At 36.4% G+C, this 13,146-nt stretch overlaps 2 protein-coding genes across 3 annotated transcripts in view; both read right to left on the bottom strand.

Annotated features, from left to right (window-relative positions):
* Positions 1–2,933, bottom strand: part of LOC101850944 — an 8,892-nt gene extending 5,959 nt beyond the window's left edge. The window contains exons 1-3 of one of the 2 annotated variants that reach the window (XM_035968743.1): positions 2,705–2,933; positions 1,170–1,263; positions 404–596 (exon numbers count right to left, since the gene is read on the bottom strand). In XM_035968743.1, coding sequence (XP_035824636.1) covers positions 404–596; positions 1,170–1,230 — 254 coding nt within the window. In that variant the 5' untranslated portion in view covers positions 1,231–1,263; positions 2,705–2,933. Of the gene's footprint in view, positions 1–403; positions 597–1,169 lie in introns of both variants that reach the window. The other variant, XM_005094291.3, reaches the window with a different exon arrangement.
* Positions 2,934–9,116: 6,183 nt separating this feature from the next.
* LOC101850704 (transient receptor potential cation channel subfamily M member 3) overlaps positions 9,117–13,146 on the bottom strand; it is a 31,368-nt gene continuing 27,338 nt past the window's right edge. The window contains exons 25-26 of the mRNA XM_005094290.2: positions 12,021–12,189; positions 9,117–10,895 (exon numbers count right to left, since the gene is read on the bottom strand). Of these exons, the coding sequence (XP_005094347.1) occupies positions 10,233–10,895; positions 12,021–12,189 (832 nt within the window). The 3' untranslated portion in view covers positions 9,117–10,232. The remainder of the gene's footprint in view (positions 10,896–12,020; positions 12,190–13,146) is intronic.

Raw genomic sequence — 13,146 nt, 5'->3', positions numbered from 1 at the left:
GAGAGAGAGAGAGAGAGAGAGAGAGAGAGAGAGAGAGAGAGAATTTTAAAAAATGCTGAAATCAAGGGAGAAGCCCGCAAGCTGCGCACATCCACAAGTGAAAGTGTGAAGCCTTTAAGTATTCAAAATGTAAAAAAACTTTAATTCTTTTAATTCTTCTATTTTGCTGGAGAAATATTCGCCACTGTGGATGTACTGGCAAACGTCAGACATAATGTTCTAAGATTCTTATGTTAAAAATAATAAAAAGCGGGCTCCGACGTGCTCTTAGGAATGTTGAATGCTACCTTCGTTAAAAGTTTGAGCTTTGAAAAGTGTTTGTTTCGTTTCTGAAAAGTGGCGCAAATATCGGGCCTTCAGAATTACTTTGCTTGCGCTAATATATAAACGTAAATGAACGCACCTGTAGGTAGAATCGCTAATGGAATCTGTCTTTGACAATATAAGCGACATGACTGTACTGAAGATAGAGCCCTGTTCATGAGAGAAAGTGCAGTTGATTGTCAGTTGATCTGTAAATCCTTCGTGTATCTGGTTGGGGGTAACCTCTAAGCTCACCCCATTGCCTGAAGGAACCCGAGGCGAACTCATCGAATCTGTGTAAGAAAAGAGCAAATCTGAAGGAACCGTAAAGCAGAATCAAGCATAATGCAAGCTGAACTGTACTGTTTTACGTAATAACATAACGTGTTAACTGATAGAGATTGGGGTTACGATATCTGTAGGGTTAGGGTACTTCTCTGTCTTGTTATACACATGATACCTATTCCTATCATGGTAAAGTTTGGGGTATAGTTACTCTTCTTTCCTGCTCTACACTTAGTTAAACCAGCTAGACATCCTTAGCAACATTCTAGCTTTCCAAATTTGATGTCCAGATTTCAGTGTGAAAGGTTGAGTTTAATTCTTTTTCCTGCCTCTTATGTTGATTTACCACAGATTGTTGTGTATATTAACACACAAAAAAAGGAGGTTCAGGCAGGTACTTTGTGATTTAGGAAAATTCGGGGCAAAAAGGGGGGGGGGCGGGTCGCTTTAACGTAGAATTGTTTTACATTTACGGGTACTTTTCATTACTTCTCAGTTTTGTTTTTTCTTAATACAGCATAGCATTTAATTCTCATTATTAAAATAAGAGTGCGTCTTGGCAAACATTTAAAGGCACTCACCCGCTAGTGACGCTGACAGAAACAGGGCGAAAACGGCTTGCCACATCCTGGAGACAGACATGTCCTTCCCTCTGTAAGATATGCTCGAGACTGCCTGGCGTTGTGATGATAAGCCGGTGGTTAAGGAGGAAGATTGGTTAGGCGAGATACTCGATTAGTACGGTCTTTATGATTGGCCATCGGTGTCAGGGATCTATTATTACACGCCAAAACAAGAGAGTGAGGGACAAATAGCTCCATTTTTATTTTATCAAACATGATTTCCAGTAGAAAATAAACGGTGAAGTGACTTAGAAGCCAACTAGACGATGATGTTATCCAAACGATGGTACAAGCATCAAAACAGTTCTGTATCATGACTTTTATAATATTTCATAACTACATGCAGTTTATATCATGACAATTAGAAATCATAACAATATTGATTACAATCTCGTATTCTGATTATTACAGATCAAGACTATTTCACACAGAAACCATTCTAACTTTTGGAGGCACTTTTAGGTTGTCTTTTTCCTTGAAAACGAAGCCAGACTGAATGAACAACAAAACAACAAACACGCAAATTATGTCGTGGAATGTAGCAATGTTCTTATTGGGAAAAAATTATCGGAATGGTGGCTAAAATGGTTGTTTGGATGATGCAAATGTTGTTGTTAACGATGATGAAGATTATCATGACTTTTATCGCCGGAATGGGCAGTTCTTAAGTTTAACGCTCTGCTTTCAGAGAAGACGTTAGATTTGCTGGTCCCACTAGTAAAATTTAATTTCAGATGTTGAAAGAAGCTTTAAGGTTATAACATGTACAATGCTGAGGGCTGAGTGGACAAAGTGTCAGTAAGATGAGGCTTTGTGAATGAAGAATCGAATTTCGTAATGGGGAATGTTCTCGATGAATTCGACTATGCATAAAATCGTGGCTGCTCTGAAAACAGCCCAAGGTCAACCAGAGGAAATACTCGTGTGAGCTAGTACATTTTAGCGTGTGATTAACCGCAAAAGTTAAGTAGGCTTGCTAAAAAAAGGAGACAATTTTGTTAAAAATAAAGAAAAACATGCATTAAAACATGAGTGCTTCGCGTTATCAGAACCAGACAAACTGGTGGCATCGTCAAGGGTTTTTAAAATCGCACTAGTGTGCCCGATGCTGATAACGCCAAGCACGTATGTCTTAGTGCAAGTTTTGAAAGATGATTTGAGCAGCATATTATACAAACAACCTCGTTACAGTCTGGTGTTCTAATTTGTAGTTATTATCGCGGTACCGGTTCCATTTCTTCAGTATAAGGAAGTTTCTTACCTACAAATTCACTATTCAGGCGAGCTTTGCTTGTGCTTTTGGCCCAGAACATAATGGACATGATGTAGTATTCATAGTTATAAACTGTAATAATCAAGTTACATAGTTTTCATGTTTTTAATATAAAAAAGCCATAATATATAAAGTTTAGCTAGGTAATAGTCATGGCATGATACAACAAGTTATGACATATTATAGTTTATTTCCTCCTCCTACACAATGCGACCCTCACCTCCTTTAATCCCGGAGATCCAGACTCTGTTCAAGACATTGGTTGTGAGCGTGAGTCAGGCTAATTTGGTGCATGCGATGTTGAAGTAGTTCTCGTTTAGTTGTGATGGCAGGCAAAATAGTGAAAATGTCTCTCCTGCGTATCTGACTGAGGTACCCTGCAATCTTCTGTAAATGGATTCCATTTTATTTGGATCTTTGGATCCTCGAAACTGTACGAGTTACATGTAAATCTCTATATAATGTAAAAGTCACAATCCTTCATTATTTTGTTTGGAATTCCTATCTAGCACACGGCTCTGCCCCCCCCCCCCCTTTGATTTTAATATGTGCAACAGTTTTTCACAGGCCTAGTTTGCCAAATTCTATTAAAGTATTTGAGTATATTGATGACAGTCATAATTACAGCATTTTAACACTGTAGTTCTAACTTAAGTTTTTTAAATTCTCCACCTTCAAATTGGTGTCGGAGAGATAGTTCCTCTAAAATGTAAATTCAGTGTTGCTCAATATTTCTTCCTTTTTGTATGCAAATCAAAGTTAGCGGCAACCCTTACGAGGCTATTTATCGACTAAACCACGAATAATTATTCTGCAAGGATTTCGCCTTGTGTGGTCCTTGAAGGTGAATGAGACCCGGATGTTCTTGGCGACCCAGTTGTTACAGATTTCCGTTGCCTGAAGTGTTCTTCAGATGTGAAGGTAGAGTGTGTACTTGAATACGGTGCCTCGAGGGACAAGCTCCCAAAATCAAGAGGCTATGATAGCGATGCAACAAAACTACAACAAACAACACAACAAAAAAACAACAACAACGACAGCAACAACAACAACAACAACAACAACAACTACTACTACTACTACGACTACGACTACTACGACTACTACTACTACTACATGTACTACTGCTACTACTACTATTACCACAACCACCACTAATAGCAACTTGCTGTTGGAAGAAGAAACAAACAAGTTAATAAAGTGGATTTAAATATAATATGGTGTTTTAGATAAGATTTAAATGCGGTCAAAGTAGGCACCTCTCTTTTTTCATTACAAGGCACAGTGCTGATTTGTTGTTTTTTTTTTTTTTGTTATTGGTGGATCGTAAATTTAGATAATATGCAATAGATCTATATTCCTGTAGTAAATTAGAACGTTATCGTGGTGTCAGATTGTTTAAACACGTATAGCACATTTCTGCAACTTACAATGGTCCTCTGAAGATTAAAGAAAGTAAGTTCAACCACCTGCAGCAGTTGTAAGAAGTACTGCACAGAGACCATATTGACCTTTTTATGACTACCTACATCATTGAACAATTAAAGACGTTAAGAAGACATGAGACGAATCATTTTATTGACGATGTGTTCACCATTATCATGCACATAGCACTTTATCCAAAAGCACGTTTCATCATAATTTTACAAATGCGCTCGTGTGTGTGTGTGTCTGTGTGTGTGAGTATGTGTGTTGATTGTTAGTTTTTTTGTGGGTAAGTGTGAGTGGGAGTGGGAGTGTAAGTGTAAGCGTGAGTGTGAGAGTTGGAATGGCAGTGAGTGAGTTTGTGTGAGTGATCAGTGAGTGAGTGAATGAGTGAGTGAGTGAGTGAATGAGCGAGCGAGAGAGTGAGTGAGTGGGTGAGTGAGTGAATGAATGAGCGAGTGTGTGAGTGTCAGTGCATCCGCCCCTCTGACGCCGACGCCAACGCCGAGCCCTACTGAGGCAAAATGCTGCTTAAGGCGTTTCGTCACAGGATAGCAGACCACCCACCTTTGACCCTTAGACGCCATAATTATTATCTGCACTGAGATACTAGGGCCTAATTAAGGCCTGGACAGTATATCAAACTCCACGTTAAGCAACTTAAAACAACCATTTCCACTTGATATGCCTCGGGAGAATTCTTGGCATCAAACGACAGAGATAGAATATTAACACCGAACTTGTCCAAAGGATAAATGCCGAGAAACTTGTTTTCTTGACTAAAAAAGTTCTCAACTTCGATGGGTTGGCTATGTCGCAAGAATATCTGACTTTAGAATCCCAATGACAGTATTTTTGTCTGAGCTAAGTTGTTTGATCAGCTATTGCTCGGGGAAGCATAAATTTGGCGCACCTCCCCAAAAAGTGCTACAACGACGCCCTGAAGTCTCTGAAAGAACTTCCAATTTAATTCCTCGATGGGCTTATGTGACTTCACGAATTGAAAATATTGAAGCCAAAAGAGAATCCAAGAATTAAAAAATGAAGTTGTTAAATTATCAAAATAAATCTGCCGGAATTGGTCCCACTGATCATAGCAGAAGCCACGAGTCATCTGAGCCTTTATTTCTTCTTTTTGGCCTAAGTAATATTTTTTCTTTGCAAACGCATTGGTCACAATCAGACATTGATGGACGAATTATTATCATTACTATTTTTATTACTTTTACTATTATTCTTATTATTACTACTACTATTGATATTACACACTCACAAAAAAACCCAACAACAATTACACAAAATATGGGTAATACAAAAAAGTATTTTTATTGGACATCATTATATCAGGATAAATTTAATCACAACTATATGCTAAACATATTAAGTACCACAACCTTGCTTTAAAAACAGCCTTCAGCACTGCATCAAATGACAGTAAAAAATATTGGTATAACATTGAACTATAAGAAATATATTTTTAAAATACATGTTTACAGTAATACAAATTGTAAATAGGTTTAATATCAATGTAATTGTAAATCATTTCAATTAAAGAATATCAATAGAATGTTCAGGGAGTATAAGACTGCACCATACCAAAGTTCGAAAAGTAACATTGAGCACTACATGTAATACAAACTATGGAAAGGTCAATCTTGCATCCACGTTTTGCATGTTATTTAAAAGCATGATAGCTTCTTCAAGTATTCTCATTAAAACGTGACAGCTCTAACTAATACACAGCACAAATGAAGTGGATTGTCTTCTAATAGCAGGTAAAGTTCAGCTGAAGCAAAAACGAAAAGAACAAGCTTTTCTTTGGTAAATGGGAAGAGTCTGGGCAAAGTTTTTTAATCAAATTAATTCTTTTAAAAAAAATACATTGTCTTTAATATATCAATTTTCATGACACGCATTTTTGGCTGTCAGAAAATATTTTAGTTATAATGAATAATACGTCCAAAAATCTTAGCCCTTTGAATTCTGACCCTTTGAGCCCACAAAGAAATGACTGCTATATTAACTCCACTGCAGGCTGAGTGCTGCATTTGGTTTGCTGAAGAGTATAAGGAAAGTCAGCACCGAATATTGGCATTAGCTCTGTAAGGTTAAAGACCAGTGTCTTTCAGCAGAATTATAGTCATATAATACATTTTTATAAAATAATTGGGAATGTTCACTAAAAACAGGAATGTGGTAGCTTTCTTCAGTCTATATGGACAACACATTCTGACAATAATTCTAAAAATGTGCAAATAAAGCAGTATGCTGTAAGTGAAAAATAAGAGCTTGCTGAAAATTCTGACAAACAAAAAATATTTCAAGCAGTGCCTAACAACCGCAGCCCAATCAGTAAAAGTACACAAAAAGTCTCATTACAAAATCAACAACAAAGGAACCAAAAAGACTTGACCCAACGTATCCTAAATCTAAAATAAAATAGGAATTTTTAAAGTGCAAATCCCCCAAAATGAGAGTCATTGTAGTTCATATTGCTGAATGTTTGATAATGAAATTATGGCAACTTAATTTTAAAGTGCAAAGAAATGTATATTTGTGTATTGTAAAATACATAGTGTGATTATTATCATAGATAAAAAACACAATTTTCTCACAGCAGAATCACTATTTCATTTCATATTGTGACAGATGAAGATCTTTCTTCCTTGAGTAATAATGCAATATTAACATACAAAAATCTCAATGAAGACCAAGGACATAGAAATATCAGGCAATTTTTAAAAAACCCCAAAAAACAACATTTTTGCAGCTTAATATTATGATGAGGTATGCGGCTGGCTGGAAAATAAAAATGATTGAGCTTGTGCAAACATTCGGTCTGATCACAAGGCTAGTCTTCGATGTAAGCACAAGCATGTAATAGTGCTTATTCCTGAATTTTATGAATGCATGTCAGGACCTGCGTATTTGTTAGTATGGGTATGTGTTCATGTGAGCCTGTGTCCTGAAGAGGGCATCTAATGACTAATGTGTGTGTGTGTGTGTGTGTGTGTGTGTGTGTGTGTGTGAGTAAGAGAGAATTTTTGCCTCGTATAATGTGATAGTACTTATGTGTGTGTTTAGTTCTAGTATGAGTTTTACGGCACTTGCAACACTATAAGGTCATATAAGTGCCGAAGATTAGAGGTGCTACAAGAGAGTAACAAACACAAAAAAAAGGAGGAGGAGAGAGAAGGATGATTGTTTTTGATAGGAAAGAAGGAGCAAACCACACCAGAGCACCCACCAACCACCCACATGTGGGTGTATCTGTGTGTTTATGAGCTAGAATGTAATAGAGAATGAACATACTTGCAGGTACTTTTCTTGTTCAAAAGAACAGAATATGTTCAGGCGTGTATTGTCATAGGTGTGCGAGCACAAAACAATTTCATTCAGAATTTAATTCTGAAAGCTCGTATATAAGTTGGAGTAGATTATAACAACTGATTTTTAAAAAACCTGAAGTTTGAGCAAACAAAGCCAGAAAATATACATTTTGGATAACCTTAAAGCTAACTATAACTTGAACAGAAATTATGTGTCAAGAGACATTTACGGAATATCATAGAAAAAATAGGAATCAAAATAAATAAATGAATAAATTAAAAAAAGCATGAACTTTGCACTTGATATTGCCATTAATTGATGAAAAAGTTTAGCAAGAACTTGGTATCCTAAGAGGTGCATATAAAATATCAACACCACTTTTGGAAAGCAGAGGTGTAAAACATCAACAAAAAGATAATATCTTTCATATATATATTTTGAGCAACAAAAACAACGAATTACTGGACGGTTCAGAATATCACAGGGTAAAGGAATGAGTACAAAATTCCAAACAAGACTGTTTAAAAAAAACACAGCAGATTTAAAAAAATAATGCCTTGTGTAAACAAAACATTAATAAAAATCCAAACTATGTTAAGAAAGGCCATGGAAAAATAAAACCAAGACAAAGAGGTGCATTAGTAACCAAACCAGAAATACAAATTCAAACCAAACCATAAAACATTTTGAAGTATATCATAGCTCAAGCAGAATAATATATACAGTAGGCCTATATATGAGCCAAAACGCAGTGGAATCAGGTGCTTATCATATTTTGGGCATGTGGAGCTGTCAGTACCATCTTAAAGCTTGTTCAGTAAATATTTGAGATTGATGGAGATGGGGGTCGCCTGGTTTCTGCTGGAAAATTAGCAAGAAAATGGCTGCCAAAGTTTGGTGACTTCCAAAACTTAGAGTCCTTGGAGACTGAAAATTTACTTTGTGTGCCTTTAATCAACGTTTTTTAGACAAACGAATAGAGCAATGCACTTTTAAATGGAGCTAAAAGGTATTGAGCCAAAAAACCAAAAATACGAAAAAAATTGCAAAATGGTCGAAAAAATGCTGGTATCATCGATATCATTATAATTTTGACGAGCGCCTAATTTCACCACGATGCCTCACGTATTGTCAGCAAGCTGTTCAATTGTGCTAAGCCCAGGAAGCAACATTGTTCAGGAGAGAGAAAAAATTGTTTCATTCTTTTAACAGTTACGGATGTACTTACATTGTGTACCGTTGTTTGCTTTTTTCAACATTTAGAATTTGAGTTTCGGAAAAATATTTCCCTAGCTCATGCAGTCAAAATCACAGAAATAAGAAACTCGCAATTAAAAAAAAAATTAAAAAATTGTGGGTTTAGTACATCTGAATAGCTAGCTGGCTGATGATATGTTATATTTTGTATAAATTTGAAATCAAATAACATAGCAAAGATAAATTTGTCGCTCAATAAAACAGTCATGGTACAGGAAATAATAATATCATCATATCACAACTCTGATGTAAGTACAATCCCAAAAGGACAAGGGGTCACAAAACATTAAGTTTGAGTCATTCAACAATAACAACAACAAAAAAAGAAAAGAGAAAAAGGTGCTGGGAAAAATCATTTTGTGCACATTTTTGCTGATGCTGCTTGTGGCATTCAGAAGTTGACAAGATGGTCTTTCTAAGACTAGCAGTGCATGAGAACCACAGAGAAAGTCCTTGAGTCCAGAACATGAAAGAAAGCAATTTTTCTTTGAATTGCACAGTCTTATACAACTATTTGCAAATTCTTTAAAGGCTTACCATCATCTTACCATTTACTGTTGTACATGAAAAAGTAATAATATCATAAGAACAGACGTAAGGCAGAACATACATTTTTCTTACAAAAATTCACCAAAGGGACGCCAGAAACTTCATAACATGTGGATCAAAAATATATCTTTAAATGAAAAACTACTTCCAACAATATCAACATGCTTCATACCCTCAACGGTAACATTATCTTTGCATCATCTTTCAATACACTTCACATTTTAACGACTGAAGCCCTTCACAAAAGACCCACTTATTCTGCCATAAGCACAATTAGCAAGATAATTCATATTGCAAACATGCCTGTTCTACCGCACAAATAATCACATCTATATTATGAAGGGATAAAAAATGATTCAAATAGCCATCAATAACAAGGTTCAACAATGGAAACTAAAGTTCAAGATTTTTGCTCAGAGTGTGTTCCCAAAAGACGGAATCCTTTTGAAATGCTAGGCAAATCTTTCGGGACAAACTACTATTACTTTGAATATAGAAAGGAATTCTGTGACTGCAACACCTGAATATATAACCTGAGGCACATTTGAGGCGACATAACTTTTAAAACCAAGGTAACCAATAGATAATATAAACTTTAACTAAACTACAAAAATGAGGAAAAGCCAAATCAGAACCAAAAATAACAGATAAAGAATCATATCTCTCCATCCTCCCCCCCTGCCCAACTTCCTAAATCCATGAAACATACACCTCATCTCATTCCTCTCTCCCCACCATTTTAAAAGCTCTGACAATTAATTGGGACAAAGATAATAAATGATGGTACTGACGACATTAAAGGAGCACCACTGTCAGTTGACTCTTTGTTCTTTAAGACAGCTCAGACACAAAGGCTCATACCATATCTTTTTGAAACATACGTTTCAGCCCCCAAAATATGCTGCAGACACAAGTTTATCTGACCTATGATGCCTAAATGAAAAGTAAAGTACAGAACAGACGAACAGCAACATTAATGGGAAAAAAGATGCAGCCCCTCTCACAAGTGGATCTTTGTCATTACATACTAATTGCTACATTACTACAAGCTACTATTAAATGCCACATATATCAATTTTATGAGCGAACTGTCAAAGTTCTCACAATTGATTGCAACAATAAAGTGTAAGATACATGATTTATGTTCAACTTTGATTTACTAAATTTCAAAGGAATGCTTCTTTAGCTTAAAGAAGCTTGCTGGAGAAGTGACTGCTCCTGTTGGCCCGCTCAAATCGACTGTGGAGACTCATTTCTCCATCTCTGCCTCGTGACAGGTGGCGCCTTAACCTGGGACGACTAATGCGGATAGATGTCTGGCTATGTGCAGACACATCTGACACATTTCCATCATCTCCCATATGTGAATGTGCGGACACAGTCAAATTAGAAGCTCTTGGAGAATAGATGTCTAGCGGTATTGGCTCTTCATCTGAGTCAAGCTGTTGCTCTGGAGCTGCAAAGCGAAACTGTTGTGGAATGGCTATGATAGGGCTCCTCGAATCGCTGGGAAGGGCTAATGCCCCGCTGTGAAAACTTCCCATTTGTGGTGTTGTCTCCTGACGGCGCTGGTGCTGTCGCTGCCGGGGCTCTCGAGAGAGTGTGAGCGTCGACGTTGTGGTCTTATTCTGCTGTTTGTCAGCTTCAGTGACAAAGGCATCTGGAGACTGATTCTCATCATCAGAAATAACTTTATCATGAAGCTGTTTCACATCCTCCTCAGGCGTTAGGATGTTCATGTGCTTTTCTTCATGTATGGTCAACAGATCTGGTGCGGGACTTACGTCCCTATCTTTCTTCTTCTTGTGTTTTTTATGCTTGCGGTGCCTTCTCTCTTCCTTGCTGTCCACCTGCAAATATAACAATTTTAACGTAAAAAAAAAATCAAAAACAGAATTTTTGAAGGTGGAACTTAACAGTAGCCCCTGTAAGCAAACATCAGAATGAAACAAAACATGAAGATTTTAAGTTTTGTTATGGGTTTTCATTGTCGATCTGTATTATGTATTAACAAGTGGCATCTCACCACTGGAGTAAGAATCTGACTAACCTGCCTTAGGACAATGTTACAAATGTTTTCACAAGGCATGAGCTCAACTAAAGGCAGAAATTGGTACTTATCTTAAAATGAAAACTCTCATTAAGAAAACTATTTAATGTACCACAGACACCGAATAACTATCATGAGATGTCCCAGCAAGAACAGATGGGAATCTTTAGACTAAGAACACAACACACAATACTAAAACAACAAATGTACAGATGTTTAAAACTACTACATTCACCAAAATGTAAATGTGAAGAAGCAGACTAAAACGTGAAACGCATCCTCAGCTGCACACGACACATAGACAGGAAACATAGCCAACCCATTCAACACTATAGGAGAAACTAGATGCGTCAACAGAGGGGTTGAGCACAATGGTTCAGTACATGATAGAGAGGGGACTTCAAGTGCGATGTGATAAAAAAAAAGAAGGTAGGCCTACCATATCTATCAGTCTTAAACAGATAAGAAAGAATTGTCACAACACAGGATGAACTAGGAACTATAAATAATAAAATGATAACATAAGATGTATCAACATCTATATCAAAAGTAATGGGAGACATGACATTAACTCCTCATTTCCAGCAAGCTGCTCCCAGCAGCTCATGGTCAGAACTGCTGTACTCAGATCCTTGTAAATGTATTAAATATGATATTTTTTACATTCTGGTTGGCAGCTATGTATAATTATTATTAGTATTATTATTATTATTATGAAGATTATGATTATGCTTACTATTATTATAGTGAATATTTTCATTATTATTATTATTATTATGATGAAGATTATGATTATTATTATGATAATGAATATTATAATTATTATTATTATTATTAAGATAATTATGATTATTATTATGATAGTGAATATTATCATTATTATTATTATTATTATGATAATTATGATTATTATTATGACTATTACATCTGTTTTGATGGGGTCCTCTGTGTTGGTGACCTTCAGCGTCTCCTCTGGCTCCGTCTCACCCAGGCCAAACTCGGCATAGACAGTGTTGGCCGAGGTCATGGAGGGCATCATGTTGTACTGCTCGGCTATGAGCTCGTCCTCAATCACTCTCGTCAGGTCGTCCATCCTGCAGAGGCAAAAGTGAGCACAGTGGTTAACATTAATGAATACAGAGAAAGAGTAGTGGCTGGTTGGCGGGTGCTCTGGTGGTGTGGTTTGCTCGTTCTTTCCAATGCAACATCTATCATTCTTATCTCCCCTCCTTCTTTCTTGTGTTTGTTACTCTCTTGAGACACCTATCATCCTTATATCCCCTCCTTTTTATTTTTGTTTGTTACTCTCTTGTCACACCTTTAATCTTCAGCACTTTAATGACCTATTTTGTTTTACAAGCGCAGTGATGTGGTAAAACTCTTACTAAAATTAAAGAAAAAGAGTGACAAATTTAACTAAATAGTGTGGTGTATGATGTGACATACAGCATTCTACGAACAAAAGAGAAAAATTTTTTTTTTAGAAGAAACAGATTGCTCATTTATCATCAGGGCTTTAGAGCTTTACGCAACTTTTGTTCTTCAAATATTCAAGTGCTTGTTCACAGACTTAAAGAAAAATACATCATCACAATGACAGCACTGATTGTGATTTTTTTGCAAAGATTTGGTTTTGTTCTTATTTATGTTGGACAACAATGTCCTTCTGCACAACTAAACGAACAAGGGTGCTCCGTTAGCTCAGTAGGTATCAAGTTGAACTATGGAGCAGATGGTCTTGGTTCAAATTCCAGACTGGGTGTTATTGAACTCAGGTTATTTGGTGGAGTTTTCAAGGCTAAAATCAAAACATACGAATGCTACACAATCAGCTGCGTGAAATGACTTTATATGCTCATAACATTGAGATATATTTGTATTGACATCTATATTCTCATGCATACTGAAAATCATATTATTATATGTCACAATGCGGTGGAATCAGGCGCTCGTAAATTTTTGGGCATAAGGAGCTTTTGGTTTCAGCTTGAAACTGGTTCTATTATCTTGCTTTTAATGTGAAAGAAAAACAAAACGTTCATGTATCTTGA

Source organism: Aplysia californica, unplaced genomic scaffold (genome assembly GCF_000002075.1).
Source record: "Aplysia californica isolate F4 #8 unplaced genomic scaffold, AplCal3.0 scaffold00079, whole genome shotgun sequence".
In the NCBI taxonomy this organism is placed as follows: domain Eukaryota; kingdom Metazoa; phylum Mollusca; class Gastropoda; order Aplysiida; family Aplysiidae; genus Aplysia; species Aplysia californica.
Note: the sequence above shows the minus strand (reverse complement) of the source record. Positions and strands in the feature narration are given on the sequence as shown.